Genomic DNA, 17,001 nt, shown 5'->3' with positions numbered 1-17,001 from the left:
TTCATTGGCCCTTCAGCCATGTAGACTACCTTTAACTTGTATGTACCCTTGGACTTGTCCGCTGCACTTCTAGGGATTTAATCTAAGGAAATAATGTGTCAGACTGATGTACAGGGACCACCTTGTTAGTGAAAAGCAGACAGTGTCCAGTGGCAGCTTTATGGTGTGTCCTGAATAAAGGGAAAGAAAAGCCCAGCCACACCTCTGGTTTGTGGTGACCACTGGACAGCAGCTAATCAGGCCCTTCCCACAGCAGGACTGATGGATGCCTGGTGCTCCATGGGCCTTTCATTTCTGGCACACAGGAGCACCTTCCTCTTTTAGAGAGATTTGCCCTGGCTCCACCTTGTTGTCCCAGCAGGGACCCTTCCCCTGCTCTGACACAAGGTCAGAGGCTCCATGTCTGTGGGACTGGAGGGCCTAGGTCAAGAGCTCAGTCGAAGCTTCTCCTAGAGCCTAAGCTTCTATTACAGTTCCTGGGGTGTCCTCTGTCTCCTTGCTTAATGACATCTCTGACAGCCGAGTGTCTCTGTCTCCTGAGCTGTTGCTGGGACTGTCCTCTGTGAGGCCAGGCTAGAACTTCCTCAGTGACTGGGGGCACTGCACCCCTGATGGGCCTCACTGCTGTCCAGACCAGTGACCACCACATGCTGGGACCGGCCTTGCCTCCCCATTCCCTACCCCGGCCAGATGCAAAGCCCTCCTGCTCTGGCTGTGCTGTTGACAGCAAAGCTCAGGGTGAGCTTCCTTCTCCTTCATTCAGCTAATGTTGATTGAACTTAGGCACTGGCAGAAGAATTAGAATTCCCTGCTTTTATGGATGAAACAGGCATTCAATAAATAAATGACAAATATATAACTGAAGGTTGCATTAAGATCTATATAAGAAAATGATTAGCTAGATCAGAAATAATTCTTCGACTCTAGTAACAAAATATAGCCACTAGGATTTGACTTGATTCCCAAAAAAGTTATTCAGAAGTTGACGATTCACATCCACAGGTCACCAATACCTCTATTGGGTAGAAAGACATCCACCCAGTTGGTAGGGTATGTGATTTGAGTTTTCCTTTTTTCTTTTTTTTCTTGAGACAGAGTCTCGCTCTGTCGCCCAGGCTGGAGTGCAGTGGCCGGATCTGAGGTCACTGCAAGCTCAGCCTCCCAGGTTCATGCCATTCTCCTGCCTCAGCCTCCCAAGTAGCTGGGACTACAGGCACCCGCCACCTCGCCCGGCTAGTTTTTTGTATTTTTTTAGTAGAGACGGGGTTTCACTGTGTTAGCCAGGATGGTCTCGATCTCCTGACCTCGTGATCCACCTGTCTCGGCCTCCCAAAGTGCTGGGATTACAGGGTTGAGCCACCACGCCCGGCCTTCGTTTTTTCTTTTTAAGGCAAAAGTAAATTTTAATGGTCAATTTAAGGTTATCTGTTTTTTTTAACTGCTCTTCATAGACAATTAAGATTATAGCTTTGATTCAAACTCTACATATTTTTCTCCTGATCTAAATTGACTTTTGTGAATTTCAACATGCTCTAATTCAAAAAAGTTTATCAGAGGTAACAATTACAGCCTCTACAGCCTGATATTTTATGGACAGATCAAAGCCACAGCATAATAATTCAACAAATGCAAAAGTAATTTTATCTCCAGAAGGAAGTTTGGCAATAAATTAGACTTTTTCAAAGTATGGAATGATCATTTAATCTTTTTAAAATTATTTAAATTTTTTTTTTACTTTTTGAGATTATTGTGAAAATGCTAATCTTCTCTGTATCATCCCAGTTTGAGCATATGTGCTGCGGAAGTGAGCACTGGAATGATCATTTCCATGAGAGTATATGGTGTGCCTTACAGCTGATAGACAGTCAGGACCAGGACTCTCAGGTACCAGCTTCAGAAATGGGGCCTCACTGGACCTCTGAATCCTGGTGTGCCTTCCCTGAGCATGGGCCCTCACCTAAGGAGTGATTGAAATTCAGAATTGTGCATTAATCTTCTATCCTCAAGCATTTTCTTTTGAACTTAAAAAAAAAAACCCAGTTATTAAAATGTCATACGCTCAGAGCTCCCATTGTTGTTAACCTGCATCAACAGTGTTTCAGAATGTTGGTGCCCGTGAGCTGCCTGGGTTGGAGGAACAACACTGTTCATGAGGCATGTGCCCTTGGGCCTGCCTTCTCTGTGCCTTGGTTTCCTCCTGTATAAGACAGGGAAACAGTGATCCTTCCTTCACGGGTGGTTATAGGCATTAAGTGAATTTAATGGCACAGCACCTAGGATTGTGCCTGACATACACATAATAAGCTCTAAGCTTCAGTTACTCCTGTTGTCATCTTGTCATTTTGTTGCCATTGTCATTTTCTTTTCTTTTTTTTTTTCCTTTTGGAGACAGGGCCTCACACTATTCCCAGGCTGGAGTACAGGGGCGCCGTCACAGCTCACTGCAGCCTCGAACTCCTGGACTCAAGCAGTCCTCCCGCCTTTGGGACTACAGGCGTGTACTACTATGCCTGGCTAATTTTTAATTTTTAGTAGAGACAGGGTATCACTGTGTTGCCCAGACTGGTTTCAAACTCCTGGACCCAAGCGATCCTCCCACCTTACCTCGTCCTCCCAGAATGCTGGGCTTACAGGCATAAGCCACCATACCCAGCCACCATTGCCATTTTCTGAACATTAAATTGACAGATGTTCTTTGTGTGTTGTTTTAAACATGCTTTTTCTCTGCCTAAAACTTCCATGTCAAGTATTACAACAAATAGACAAACATAACACAAGACGTTATACTTGAATATGTATATAACCTTGGAGGTAGAAATGCCTTCCTCAGCAAGAGGAAACTGAGAAGCCACAGAGGAAAGGATGGGTTTAATAAAAAGTAGTTTTCCTGCATGGCATAAAGACAAAACACGCACCAAGAGGACTAGTCGGCAGCGTGCAGGCACCTGTGGCTGCTCCTCACTAACCACTGTGTGTTTGTCTTTTTCAGTTTACTGAGAGAACATTCGATTGATGGCACTGGCTGGGCTCCCACAAGAACATTAAAGGTAGAGTCTGTGCCTTGATCATGAGTTGTCCCTGTGGTCCTCTCCCTGCAGTAGCCAGCCTCCTGAGAAAGCAGCACATGTCCTTGCCTGTCACATCCACACCAGTGGCCAGACACAACCTGCCTCCTCTTCTCCCTGCTGCCTGGGCTACTTAGCCAGTCACTGACCTCAGTCAGTTTGGGCCGGATGAGCATCCTTGTTGGCTTTGCCGGGCACCATTCTAGAACCAGAGATAGGAGCCCAAACTGCAGGCTTCACCACCAAACCACTCGCCACATAGGAAACCTCATGGCCACCATTCATTCAACAGGAATGTCTTGAGCTCTTCTGGCCACTAGGTGTTGGAGAAGGAGCAGCAAATTGATGTGCAGACTACTCCCTATGGCCAGAGAAGACTGTCAGGTGTTGGGTACCTAACACCAAGCAGGGACCCTAGGGGAACAGCACAGGAAGAGGCTTTTGGCCCTGGCCCTGCATCAGGGAACACTGCAGACTGCATGCAGTCCTGACCGAGCTCCTCCAAGCTGTAGTCTCTGCCACCATGGGCAACCCACACCCTTTTCTTAGCCTCTCCCCACGCTCTAGAAATGTCCTTCCCTCTCAAAACTTTCCCTCTGCAGGCCGTGTCTCTACCTGGAAGGTGGCCCTCTCCTCCAGCCCTCTCTCCCTGGCAGACTCCTGCTCCCCTGGGGCTCAGATGGCTGTCATTGCCTCCGGAGCCTCTCCTCCCAGGGTGGGTGCTCTGGGGAATACGTCTCGTGAACAGTGCTGGCCTGCTGACCTGCCCGCCTGTCCATCCCCCTCCTCAGGCTGAGGGCTCACCTTGACCCACACTCCAACCCTAGGCCTGGCTCACATCGGAAGGTCAGGGATGGGTGGGTGGATGGATTGATGGACTAGAGAAAACAGAGAAGGGCAAATAAAATTACCAACTAGCAAAGAGTAGGGGAGGAGCGTGAGAATAGGCCTAAAAAGGACGAAACTCTTGAGTTGATGAAGAGGAAAATGGAGAATGAATTTGTGATTCACAGATAGCAAGTCAGTACAGATAGAACAACTCTGGCTTTCAGTTTTATTTAATGAAAATCTCTGGGCCGGGCGCGGTGGCTCAAGCCTGTAATCCCAGCACTTTGGGAGGCCGAGACGGGCGAATCACGAGGTCAGGAGATCGAGACCATCCTGGCTAACACGGTGAAACCCTGTCCCAGCGGGAGGCTGAGGCAGGAGAATGGCGTAAACTCGGGAGGCGGAGCTTGCAGTGAGCTGAGATCCAGCCGCTGCACTCCAGCCCGGGTGACAGAGCGAGACTCTGTCTCAAAAAAAAAAAAAAAAAAAGAAAATCTCTGATCCTTGAATTGTGAATCTTCCATTATTCTTTAAATAACTAACGCAAAATCATTAAGAAAACTTAATAGGATAAGGTGTAATTAACTTATCTACGACTGCAAGGGGCAGTAGATGTAAAAACAACAGACTTTATTTTGAAGGTGACTTTTTAGAAGTCAGAACCATATTTGGTGGTAACAGCTAAGAGGTGATTCAAGGTAGAGCCCCTGTGCAGACACTGGCCTGCGGGCCCTGTCGTGCAGAATTAGGCTTGTCAGGTCTGACTGGGAGGGCAGCTGATGCTGTCTTTGATTTTATATTCACTACCAGAGACTGCTCACCTCTTTGAATTTTCCAGAGTTTGTTGTTACACTTGAAGACAAGTTATTTTAATTTTCTATCTTGAGAAAAACAAGCCATGCTGAAGACAGGTTTTGATACAGTACAATGCATATTTCTTGATCATGGGTTTACAGATGCATACAGGTGCACAATGGCCTGAAACTTGTTTTCTGTTTTCTTTTTTATTTCAGGATGTCGTTTGGGGATTAAACTCTTTGTTTACTGTAAGTACAGTGATCAAAATCCCAAGTTTTTCTCGATTTCCTTGTTGCTGGTTTTAGACATTACATTAACGTTAACACAAAACCATGTTAAAAAATGAAATGTGGAGTGGGCACAGTGGCTCACGCCTGTAATCCTGGCACTTTGGGCGGATCCCCACTTGAGCCCAGGAGTTCGAGGCCAGCCTGGGCAATGTAACAAAACCAGTCTCTACAAAAAATAGAAAAATTAGTTGGGCATAGTGTCACATGTCTGTAGTCCCAGCTACTTGGAAGGCTGAGGTGGAAGAATTGCGTGAGCCCGGGAAGCAGAGGTTGCAGTGAGCTGAGATTGTACCACTGTACTCCAGCCTGGGTGACAGAGATCTGCCTCAAAAACAGACAGATACACACAAAAACCCCCAAAAAACATGCTTGCTGGGCATGGTGGCTCACACTTGTAATCCTAGCACGTTGGGAGACTGAGGCAGGCAGATCACTTGAGCCTATGAGTTCAAGACCAGCCTGGGCAACATAGCAAGACCTGTCTCTAAAAAAAAAAAAATGAAAAAATAACCCCCCATGCAAATAGTTACATAGTTACCCCTTTCTGCTGTTTCTGTTTTATGAGTCAGAAGTAGAATAGTGAGGTGGGGAATGAGGGGCCTTTGGAGTGACACGTGGGGAGGTTGTCTGGGGCAGGGGCTACAGCAGTCTCACTTCTGCCCTGCTGAGGTGGCTGACCCCAGTTTCTAGGGGATGAGGTTGGTTCCACTTGCCTTAGCCCCTTCCAGCAGGGTGGCTGTTACCCTGGGGTCACTTGGCCCAGTCCATGTCTGTGCCTGTGGCTACACTAGCCAGCCCAAGGAGTGGCCCTGTCACCTCGCAGGTGTCCTGGTTGGGGTGGATGATTTTGTGGTTACCCAGCCTTGAAGGTTTTTTCACGAGTCCAGAACCTCAGAGTTGTTGTCTTTTTGTCAGTGATGAGCTGCTGAAGTTTGCTGTTCTCAGGAAATAGCATTTCTCAGACAATGGCCCTAGTGCAGGAAGAGGCTAAATGGACTCAGCTAAAAGCTGTTGGTTGGATTTTTTTTATACAATATTATACATTCCTTTGAATTTTTACTTTTTAATTCATAAAGGTGCTTTTAAAGAAATAAGCTTCAGAGATCTGTTTGTGAAAAAAAAGTTTTTGCTATTTTGATAAAACCTAAGGGTGCCTCTATGATCTTGGATAGTCCACCCAGGCCAGGGGGCTGTTTTAGGAGCATCCTCCTAGCCTGTGTCATGTGGGTCACTGGCTGTTGCCTACAGCAGAGGCACCTGCAGGACTCAGTTAAACTAGGGGCGGGTCTGCTCTTCCTTGTCCCATCATCTGAGGGCACAGTGTTCTTATCTTCAGCAAAAGCAGAGCCTCAAAGTAAACTGAGTCCCTGCCTACCTTTTGTCTTTCTGTCTGATGTTAGCTGGTGAATGTCTATCACACAAGCAGAGAAACCAAGCACTTCCAGTGATTTCAGGATCTCCCTGAATCTCCGTGGGAGGCCTTACCTGATGGAGACCTGGACTTGACAGTTTCTGCTGGTCTCAGCCACTTTGTTCTGCTTCTGTCTTTGGCTTTTTCATTGAAGTGAATAAAGTTTTATTTCTGGAGTCTAATTTGAAATCTGCCTGGCCGTTGTGCTCCATTGTAATATTGAGCCTTGGCATCTCTAGATTTGATTGAGAGAGCCAAAGAGAACAGGTGTGAACTCAGGCACTTCTAGGGGCCCACATGCCGTCATTGTCATCAGCCACCATGATGATTTTTTCTGGAGCCCACCATGTCTGTCCCAGGTTCCTTGGCTCTGAGTAGGTTTTGCCTGGCGACTTGCTGCAGGGGAATTAATGGGAGGAAAGAAACGCTGACTCCTTGAACTTAAAAAAAATTTTTTTGGCTGGGTACGGTGACTTATGTCTGTGATTCCAGCACTTTGGGAGGCACCGAGGCCAGCAGATCACCTGAGGTCAGAAATTAGAGACCAGCCTGTACAATATGGTGAAATCTCATAGCTACTAAAAAAAAAAAAAGTACAAAAAATTAGCCAGGCATGGTGGCGGGCGCCTGTAATCTCAGCTACTTGGGAGGCTGAGGCAGGAGAATCGCTTGAATCCAGGAGGCGGAGGTTGCAGTGAGCCGAGATCACGCCATTGCACTCCAGCCTGGGCAACAAGAGCGAAATTCCTAGTCACACTAACTTCCCATCTCTAAGTGCTCTCAGTAAATTCTGAAAAAGCCAATCAAAAGTGCTAATTAGGCCGGGCGCGGTGGCTCAAGCCTGTAATCCCAGCACTTTGGGAGGCCAAGACGGGCGGATCACGAGGTCAGGAGATCGAGACCATCCTGGCTAACACGGTGAAACCCCGTCTCTACTAAAAAAATACAAAAAACTAGCCGGGCGAAGTGGCGGGCACCTGTAGTCCCAGCTACTCGGGAGGCTGAGGCAGGAGAATGGCGTAAACCCGGAAGGCGGAGCTTTCAGTGAGCTGAGATCCGGCCACTGCGCTCCAGCCTGGGCCACAGAGCGAGACTCCGTCTCAAAAAAAAAAAAAAAAAAAAGTGCTAATTAAGTCTTTAATGGTTATTCTGATCAACTCATTTATCTTAGGTCTAACATACAGTAAAGAAGATAAGAAATTTTGTGTGTCTGATACAGTCTTTAATAATGTACTTTACATTTTTGCCTTTTTCTAGGACTTGGAATCTAATTTTCCAACTGTGAATGACTATAGAGATTTACAGTTTTTCTTTGCTATTTTATAACATTTTAATGGTCACAGCCATATTAATCTCCAGGAACATTGTCCCCAAATTTAACGTCATTCCTGAAGAGAAATATGATTGTCTTGGCAATGATCCATCCTATAGCCTGCATTGGAAAGCCATGACTCATCATAAGGACAGATTGAGGCCCCCTGATTTTTTCTTTTTTTTTTTGTTTTTGAGACCAAGTCTTGCTCTGTCGCCCAGGCTGGAGTGCAGTGGTGCCATCTCGGCTCACTGCAACATCCCCCTCTGGGTTCAAGCAATTCTCCTGCCTCAGCCTCCTGGGTAGCTGGGATTATAGGCATGCGCCACCATGCCTGGCTGATTTTCGTATTTTTAGTGGAGACAGGGTTCCACCATGCTGGCCAAACTGGTCTCAAACTCCTGACCTCAGGTGATCCGCCCGCCTCAGCCTCCCAGAGTGCTGGGATTATAGACATGAGCCACCATCCCCGGCCAAGCAAGCCGCTCTGATTCTCACCAAGAGGTGTGAGCAGTGTGAAGATAAGATGCGGCCTTGGTCCAAAGTCCAGAGTGCTTCTTGGGCTGAGGGGCATAGCCGTCGCAGTGCTTTTCTAGGGGAGAATGGGTCTGGCACCCTCTCCTGAGTCTGGGGACATGAGCCTAGTGACACTACCATGCAATTTGCTCGGGTTCCAGACGTTGTCCCTACTGACTGCATGGGAGGCTTGGTGAAGCAGAGAAAGGAAAGTCCAGGGAAGGCCCCAAGAGAACCCATGGGCTCAAAAAGTCAAAGCTGTTAATTCCAAAACAAAAGAAAAAGATAATTTTTATGGAAAAGAAGGGGATTTTTATTTGGAAATACTTAATGAGAGTGGTTTTCATTCTCCAGTTATCACAAATAGCATCAGAAATGAATGTGATTGCAGTTTACTCCATCTTCACCAAACTTTGTAGAACTGCATGTCAACATATCTCTGACTTCTTTCAGTCAGTTGTCAGTCACCATTTTGAAAAAAATGCCCACATGTTCGATACTTCCATATCATAAGCACTTGAGTTCTTAGTGGGATTCTCAGCTCTTCAGTTTGGTCTGCCATTTGCTAATTAGACTTCTCTTACTGTGCCATGAAGAGAAGACTTTTAACAGCAGAAAAGCAATTCTTCCAGTGTTTACTTTAAGTTTCTCTCTTTTTAAGGATCTTTTGAATTTTGATGATCCACTGAATATTGAAGCTGCAGAACATCATTTGCGGGACAAGGTGAGCCAGTAACAGGCTTATTGTAGGTTAATATACTTGTCACAAAGATGATTACTACTGTCTCTTGATTGGATAAATGAGAAATTGAGAGTGGTGGGATGCAAAGCTGGAATTCAAAGCAGTTTGTAAACAATATGGTATAGTAAATGTATGTAACCTCAGGAAAATGCTTTACCCAAGGTTAGAGAGAATTGGTGTGTGTTTATTTTTTTTGTTTTTTGTTTTGTTTTGTTTTGTTTTTTGAGACAAGGTTTCACTCTGTAACCCAGGCTGGAGTGCAGTGTTGTATTAGTGGCTCACTGCAGCCTCTACCTCCGGGGCTCAAGTGATCCTCCCACTTCAGCCTCCCGAGTAGCTGGGACTACAGGTGCATGACACCACACTCAGCTAATTTTTTTACTTTTATTTTTTGTAGAGACGGAGTCTTGCTTTGTTGCCCAGGCTGGTCTTGAACTGTTGGCCTCAGGCGATCCTCCTGCCTTGTCCTTCCAAAGTGCTGAGATTACAGGCATGAGCCCCGGCACCCAGCTGAGAAGTGCTTTTTCTTTGATGTGATTTCCTAGTAGAATTTAGTATGAGTAATTTAAAACAGGTATAGCACTAGCATGGTGGCATTGTGATTACACCTGTAATCCCAACCTTTGGGAGGCCAAGGTGGGCAGATTGCTTGAGCTCAGGAGTTTGAGACCAGCCTGGGCAACATGGCAAAACTCTGTCTTTACAAAAATCAGCCAGACATAGTGGCACATGCCTGTGGTCCCAGCTACTCAGGAGGCTAAGGTGGGAGTATTGCTTGTGCCCAGGAAGTTGAGTGAGCCAAGATTGTGCCACTGTACTCCAGCCGGGGTGACAGAGTGAGACCCCATCTTTAAATAAATAAATAAAAGGTAGGAACAGAGAAGGAGAATGGACAGTGTCACACCCACCAGCACCCTCCTGACCCCCAGCGGCCCACCTTATCCTTCCACACCTTTTGCTGAGCTCGTACACATTCATACAAACTTGACTGTGATTTTTACCCAAAAATAATGAGATCCTGTTCATTACTGTTTTTAATTTTTATTTATTTATTTAATCTTTAGGGCAGCACCCTGAGCTTGTAAAGGTTCAGAGAGCTCCCCCTATTCATTACTTTTAATCTTCAATTCCTCTTCTAAAAGGTTTTTTCGTCTAATGCAGAGCGTAAATGATCAGTCATTCATTTCAGGAGCCACATTGAGGTCTTCCAGTAAGACACCTGTTAGGGAAGACAGTTTACCTAGAAACAATATATTAAAATTCACTGGGAAGAAAAAAATACAACAAAACCAAGCTGAAAGAGTTATAGTCGGTGAATGTCACTTTTCCACTGTGCTTGAGCAGCAAGGCAGCAGTGGTTTTAACTGTCTGATAAAAGAAAGCATACAAGCCTTGAGGAAGGGAAGTGCTGTCAGGAAAGGGGGTCTGAAATGACTTTAACATTGGCCCAGTGCAAAGCACATGGAGCAGGAGCCTGCAGAGGCAGGTCGTGTGTGGCTGGCACCGAGGTAGCTCAGCTTAGGTGAAGGGTTCTGGCTGGATTTGGTGGTAGAACCTCACATTCCATTACCTGCACCAGCTTCCCCACGGCAGCCTTGCCATTGTGGCAGCCTTGCCATTGTGGCAGTCGGTCAGCCACCGTTGTTCGTTTGGCTGAAGTTGCTTTTTTTTTTGAAACAGAGTCTGTTGCCCAGGCTGGAGTGTGCAGTGGTGCAATCTTGGCTCACCTCCATCTCCAGAAGCAACCTCCATCTCCCAGGTTCAAGCAATTCTTGTGCCTCAGCCTCCCGAGTATCCGGGACTATGGGCGCGCGCCACCACACTGGGCTAATTTTTGTATTCTTAGTAGTAGAGACAGGGTTTTACCATGTTGCCCATGCTGGTCTCAAACTCCTGGCCTCAAGCAACCCACCCGCCTCAGCCTCCCAAAATGCTGGGATTACTACACCCAACCTGATGTAGCTTTGAACACCATTCTAAAACCCCTCTATCTAGTTCTAGACATCGTGCAGAATGTTCAGCGCCTTGGCTTCTGTTAATGTCAGTTAGACCTACTATGTGCCACTACCGAATAGGGTGTTTGAAATGTGCCCTGCCAAGTCCTCGCTACAGTCTTGAGCCTAAGTTCAGACCAGGAGGTACTGCCTGACCACGGCCCCAAAGAGTGGGCAGGAGCACCTCCAACAGGGAGGCGAGAGAAGTGCCACCCAGCATGCATCCTGCTGAGACTCACAAAACAAGTGGCAGGCACAGTGGGCATGGGGAGTGGTGCAGTGCAAGCAGGCGGGCAGAGCAGACCATCTCTGAGGCTGGTGTTCTGCCGAGGAGGCGAGCTCTGTCTTGAAGGCTGGGGCAGCAGGGGTCCTCAAGAGAAATAACAGTGGTGTGAGGCAGCCCTGTGCCCACAGCTCCCCATGAGAGCAGTCAGTCCCTGACCCCTGCCGTCCATCAGTGGCTCTGATGGGCTTGTGTTGTCTGGCAAAGCCTTGGGCTTGGTACTGCAGTGACAAGCCCTGGGCAAATGTGCCCCTTGGCCCACCCCTTGCAGGCATTTGTGGCTGTACTCCTGTCTGCTGTTGCTGGCAATGACTAGCCCTTGTGGACCAAGCCTTGTCAGATAGAAAGTGATGGCAATAGGGGCGCTCCCACAGCTCCAGGTGGAGAGATGTCTTCCATTTTACCTTTCTTTGTATGAAATAAGATTTCATATTCCTGATTTGTATGAAATAAGACTTTGCAACTGATACACTTTTAGCCCCAGTAAAATGGACCTAATATCTCCAAACAGTGATGCCTCCACATGAAGCCTAAGCAGTGCCGCAGCCCCACCCATGTCTTCATGCGGAGTAATAGTCACAGTTGTTGAGCGCTGCTTCCTTATGTCCACTCGTTCATCACCTGTTTGGTTGGTGGCCACTTATGTGCCAGTGGAGGTGCGAAGTGCTCGGGATGACTGGGAATGACATTCCCTGTCCCTGTGGCACACACATTCCAGCAGGAGGAGGCGGAGCATAGGCGAACAAACACGACCAGATGCGGTGGCTCACGCCTGTAATCTCAGCACTTTGGGAAGCCAAGGTGGGCAGATCACCTGAGGTCAGGAGTTCAAGACCAGCCTGGCCAACGTGGTGAAACCCCGTCTCTAGTAAAAATACAAAAATTAGCCAGTCATGGTGGCAGGCACCTGTAATTCCAGCTACTTGGGAGACTGAGTCAGGAGAATCGCTTGAACCCAGGAGGCGGAGGTTGCAGTGAACTGAGATTGCACCATTGCACTCCTGCCTGGGCAAAAAGGGCGAAACTCCATCTCAAAAAAAAAAAAATGAAAATTAAAATGAAAAAAAAAAAATAGGTGAACAAACACAGCATGTGAGGTGGAGAGCGGGCCACAGAGGGCCGGGTGGTGAGAGAGGAGCGCTCCAGAAAACCTTGGCTGCTAGTGCAAAGCCCCCGAGGCGGGAACGTGCTGCAGAGGTCAGGGCAGAGAAAAGAGGCCATTATGACTGGCGCAGGTCAGAGGAATGGAAGAGTAGGAGCCGGGCGCGCTTCCATGCACTTGACACAGAGTGCACTTGTTTCTCACAACAGCCCCTTGGGCCGGATACCATTATGATCCCTGTTTTGCTGCTGAGGACACAGCTGCCAAGAAGCTGAGATTCGCCATGGTTGAGTAGCCCGTCGGAGGCAGAGCCCAGGACTTGGATCCTCCTCTGTGTGGCTCCAGAGTCTGTGGTTTTCACTTGGGCCCTGTGCTTTGTGTCCCTTGCAGTAGGAGAGGAGGAGGGAGGCAGCAGAGGCTGGAGCATGGGGCCTGCTGCAGGCATGGATGCTGGGCTCTATGCTGGGTGAGGTGAACAGGGCAACTAAGAGTACATGGCATCTTTTGTCCTCCAAAACATGGAGAGGCAGGGGCATTTATGGGGTCTTCATTTTACATCCTGTAAGCGTTTGCAGGGTCCTTGTGAGCTGACAGTATTGTCTGGCTCTGGGGACTGTGGAAATGGCCTTGAGAAGGTTTTGTAAAAGGGCAGATAGGGTTTCTGCACAGCTCCCCTTTGTTGCGGGGTAAAGGCCCATGTGGGAGGCTGCAAACGCCATCCTGTAGACAAATAGGGAAGTTGGCAAGGCAGAGGCACCTCGGTAGACTCAGAACACTCCACTTTCTCACCCTGAGACCAGAGAAAATCATGGGACCATATCCATAGCTTCAAATTGGGAACTTGCCGGCCCTGGAAAGGGTCACTGTGCTAATTAAGGGTGTGGCAGGAGGGCAGGCACCTGGTGCCCAGCTGGCCAGGACCATGCTCCAGGCAGGGTCTCCCCTGCGAGAGGGCATCGTGGCAGCAGCGAGGTATACACCAAGTGCCTGGGTGTGCCCTGCACGTTGCCAGGTGTCGGGATTATGCAGTGGAATCAGCAAAGAGGCTAGACTGAGGCTTACACAGGAGGACTGAGGCTTAGCTAAGGAAATGGAACTCATGCCCACTAAGAACTGTGGTAACTGTGCTGTGTTCCCTGTGCAGTGGGGGCTGCATGGCATTGATGTGACTGAAGTAGTGTGATCCTGCGGCGACATCCGAGACCCAGCAGCTGTGTTGTGGGAGTGAGAGGGTTAAGAGCTCCGAGTCACTCTTACGGCTCATACGATCCCATGGGATTTTACTCGTAACCTTGGGGATACCAGATCCAGGGACAAACCTGACAGTGGCCCAGATCTGAGATTGTTCCACCCATACTGGCCTGGGGTGATTCCTAGGTCCACACCGCCTTTGGTCACTGGCCACCTGCACTTCAATGCATGAGGATGGAGCTCTGTGGCACACCCAGCTCTCTTCCGGGCAGGGTGTAGTCATCCTGCCCAGAAGAGATGGGGGGCTGTACATGGGCTGTGACGAGCAGGCACATTTTAAATAGGTAGCAGCATCCAGGGAAATCATTCTAACAAGACAAATACAGAAACAAGGGTCTTCCTGAGAGCAGTAGCTGTGACTCAGACCCATTGTGGCCAAAGGAGTCTTGGCTTTGTGACCTTGACCACACTTTTCTGGGCTCCACTTTCCCCATCTGGAAATGAGGAGGGATAGGTGCCCCCTGAGGGTCCCTCCCACTCAGGCCTTCCGCATGCTCCCCCCCTCAGCACACTCAGCACTGTGTCTTGCATGCAGTAGGCACCTGGGTCGTGGCAAATGGCACTCAGACTCCTCAAGGTCCCAGTCCTTCTACCACCTTGGCAACCACAGGGGGCCTTGGTGCTGATGGATCTGACTTGTCCCTGAAGCGCTGCTTTACTCACTCACTCACTCTTCCTGTTCTTCTTTCTGTCCCCAATGCTTTTACTCCACAGGAGGACTTCCGGAATAAAGTGGATGACTACATCAAGCGTTATGCCAGATGATAAAAGGGGACGATTGCAGGCCCATGGACTGTGTTACAGTTTGTCTCTAACGTGAAACAGCAAGAGGTAGCCCCCTCTCCCGTCCTCATGCTCCCTCTCAGTCCCCTGGATTGCCCCGGTCCTGTGACCATGTTGCCCTGAAGAAGACCATCTTCATGACTGCTCATTGTAGATGGAGAATTCAACATAAATACAGCAAGAAAATGTGTTTGGGCTTCTGAAGAGTTGTCTGCTTACCTTAACATGTTTACTTTTTTGAACTTGTACTGTATAGGCTGTTGGTGAAATTCTTAAGAAGTTGTAATGAACTCAAAATTGAGGCCAGAGCTTGCTTTCCCTTTTCCCAAACAAAATTGGTTTTCTGCACAAGCGATGCTAATGATGTGTTCAGTGTAACTTGCAGATTGGCAATAAGACACCCGCTACAAACTGTGATTGGATGCAAAATCTCTTAGCTTCTTTCACGAATGTTGGCCCTGCCTAGATGTTGTGAAGCTTCCCAGAATGCATAGTCATTCACTGTAGATCTCTTATTGAAATGCGTATTTTATTTAATGTAAGTATATTTTGGAACAGATTTGTAATTTGTACAATTTAATGCTTTAATTATTTTTTCTATTCTCATTTAGTTTGTATTTTCATTGTATAGAGCAGACAGAAAGATGTTGGGTCAAGCAACTATTGAAGAGAAATACAAAGAAAATATGAAAGGCACATTATTCATTTTGTCCAAATGCAATAAGAATCTCACTCTTAAAAATCAGCTCTTGCTTTCAGGTCCAGATGTGGCGAGGACGTTTTGGAGCCCTTTGAAGCTAGATTTGGATGATCAAAACAAAAAGGCAGGGAGTCCATTGTAACATGCTGCCCAGAGGAAACTGGCTGGAACCTGGACCAGCTGGGGGTGATGTTTCTGCAGTGGTCATGTGATTGTGACCTGGTAGCTACTTACCAGAGCATCAGACCCTGCTGTCCTGGGAGACAGGAGCGATGCCTCAGGAATCAGCCTAATGTCTGATGTCACTGAGACTGTACCTATGGCCTTCTTCTGAGTTTGCTGTGGCTCCAGGCCCTGCCTGTGGGGTGAGCCTCCTAGGCCTTGGAGGACCAGGAGTCAACAGTGGCATATGCCATCCTCGGCCAGGTTAATGTACTACAGAGGAAGAGCCCTGAAGAGAGGCAAGTGGGTTTACTCCAGCACGTAGACATTTGAACCAGTGAAATCAAACGCAAAATAAATGTCTGTCTAGTTTCATTTGCCGCCTGCCTAACACTCAGATTTAACTGCCAGCTTCCTTAGACCTCTAGATTCCCCTGTCTGCCATCTACTGGGTTTAGTTTGTTTTTCTTAATTTATAGAATCTCTGATTCACGGAGATTCTGTCACGGAGACCCAGCAGGTGAGGAATGTAGGCCTTGCTTTGTCTTTGCACCCATTAGACTTGAAGGTGGCCCCTGGCTAAGGAGCCACACAGAGCAGGAAGGGTGAGATTAGATAAAGAGAATGATGGCATCTCAGGAACTCAGGGCTTTTCCAGGAGACACATTAATCCCCGCCTCTGAGGGCCTAGGAGAGGGAGGTGCTGCAGCTTCACACTTTTCCTCTGCCTAGTGTCAGAGAAACTTGCCAGCTGAGCACTAGGCGTCCTCTCTAGTCAGGGCAGGCGGCCAGCAGCTAATTCCTGCCCCCTGTGACCCAGGAAATAAGGTTCTCTGCCTGGTGCCATTCCCAGGCCCAAGGCAGGGTACATCCCATAGTAGTTGCTCGGGCTCCCTGGAGTTCCCCGGCTGGTGGTGCAGGTGTTGATGCAGGACTTTTCAGAAGAGCACTTCTGTGGGAGAAATGCCAGTGCCTGCTGTCCAGTGGAAACATTTATGCAGTGTAGGTGAAAGACAGTGTGCCCTCAGGACACACTGAAAGTGGTAATATCAGTTATTCTAACATCAAAGTATCTGCACAGTAGAAAATCACTTTGCTCATTATCAGGGATTAAGCAATTCTTCTAAAATGTCCAGATAACTGAATCATCCCATTCTGTCTAGTGGAAATCCCCCAGAAATATTTTGCACACACACCCCATCTTAGGAGCACACTCAGATGCAGCCCATCGGAGTAAGTAGCTGGTGTTGTCCTGGGTGCTTGGCCAGTGGGGCCCTTGGGATCTGCTAGGTGACTGTGGGACCTGGTTTCCTTCCAGACTTTTTGACCTCTTGGCATTCCCCTCCCTCTTTCACAGGCCAAAGTCACATTTCTGGCTCCAATGCGTATGCCCCCAACCAACCGGCTACTCGTTGGTGATTTCTGATCTGTCAGGGAATGGGAATCCCTAGACTTGGCCAAAAGACCAGTCCTGGAAATAGGTGGGAGTGGCCAGGCCCTTGGGGAACTGAAGCTCTTGGGAAGCTCTGACATCCAGTTGGACATCCAGAACCTTTGCTTCCTGAATCCTGGTTCTTGGCTGGACTCCAGAGGGTTCTTATGACTACTGCTTAGAATTTGATGCGTAAGCTATATATTTTTCAAGCACTCCTAGAAGGAAACACTTCCAGGGTGAGCCTCTCAGAAGGCTCACATCTTACCTCTGATCTTCCCCTAAATAACCACCAGCTGGTGACTACCCCTTTGCAGTCTTTCTACTAAGGA

At 47.9% G+C, this 17,001-nt stretch overlaps 1 protein-coding gene across 2 annotated transcripts in view; it reads left to right on the top strand.

Moving 5' to 3' along the window:
- The window catches only part of UBE2F (ubiquitin-conjugating enzyme E2F (putative)), a 75,751-nt gene extending 60,139 nt beyond the window's left edge, over positions 1-15,612 (top strand). For both annotated transcript variants that reach the window (XM_011929592.1, XM_011929593.1), the window contains 4 exons: positions 2,990-3,047; positions 4,907-4,939; positions 8,882-8,944; positions 14,307-15,612. In XM_011929592.1, coding sequence (XP_011784982.1) covers positions 2,990-3,047; positions 4,907-4,939; positions 8,882-8,944; positions 14,307-14,357 — 205 coding nt within the window. In that variant the 3' untranslated portion in view covers positions 14,358-15,612. The remainder of the gene's footprint in view (positions 1-2,989; positions 3,048-4,906; positions 4,940-8,881; positions 8,945-14,306) is intronic.
- The last annotated feature ends 1,389 nt before the right edge of the window (positions 15,613-17,001 follow it).

The sequence above is a fragment of the Colobus angolensis genome, unplaced genomic scaffold, assembly GCF_000951035.1.
Source record: "Colobus angolensis palliatus isolate OR3802 unplaced genomic scaffold, Cang.pa_1.0 Scaffold82, whole genome shotgun sequence".
NCBI lineage: Eukaryota > Metazoa > Chordata > Mammalia > Primates > Cercopithecidae > Colobus > Colobus angolensis.
This window is presented reverse-complemented; position numbering and strand designations above follow the sequence as displayed.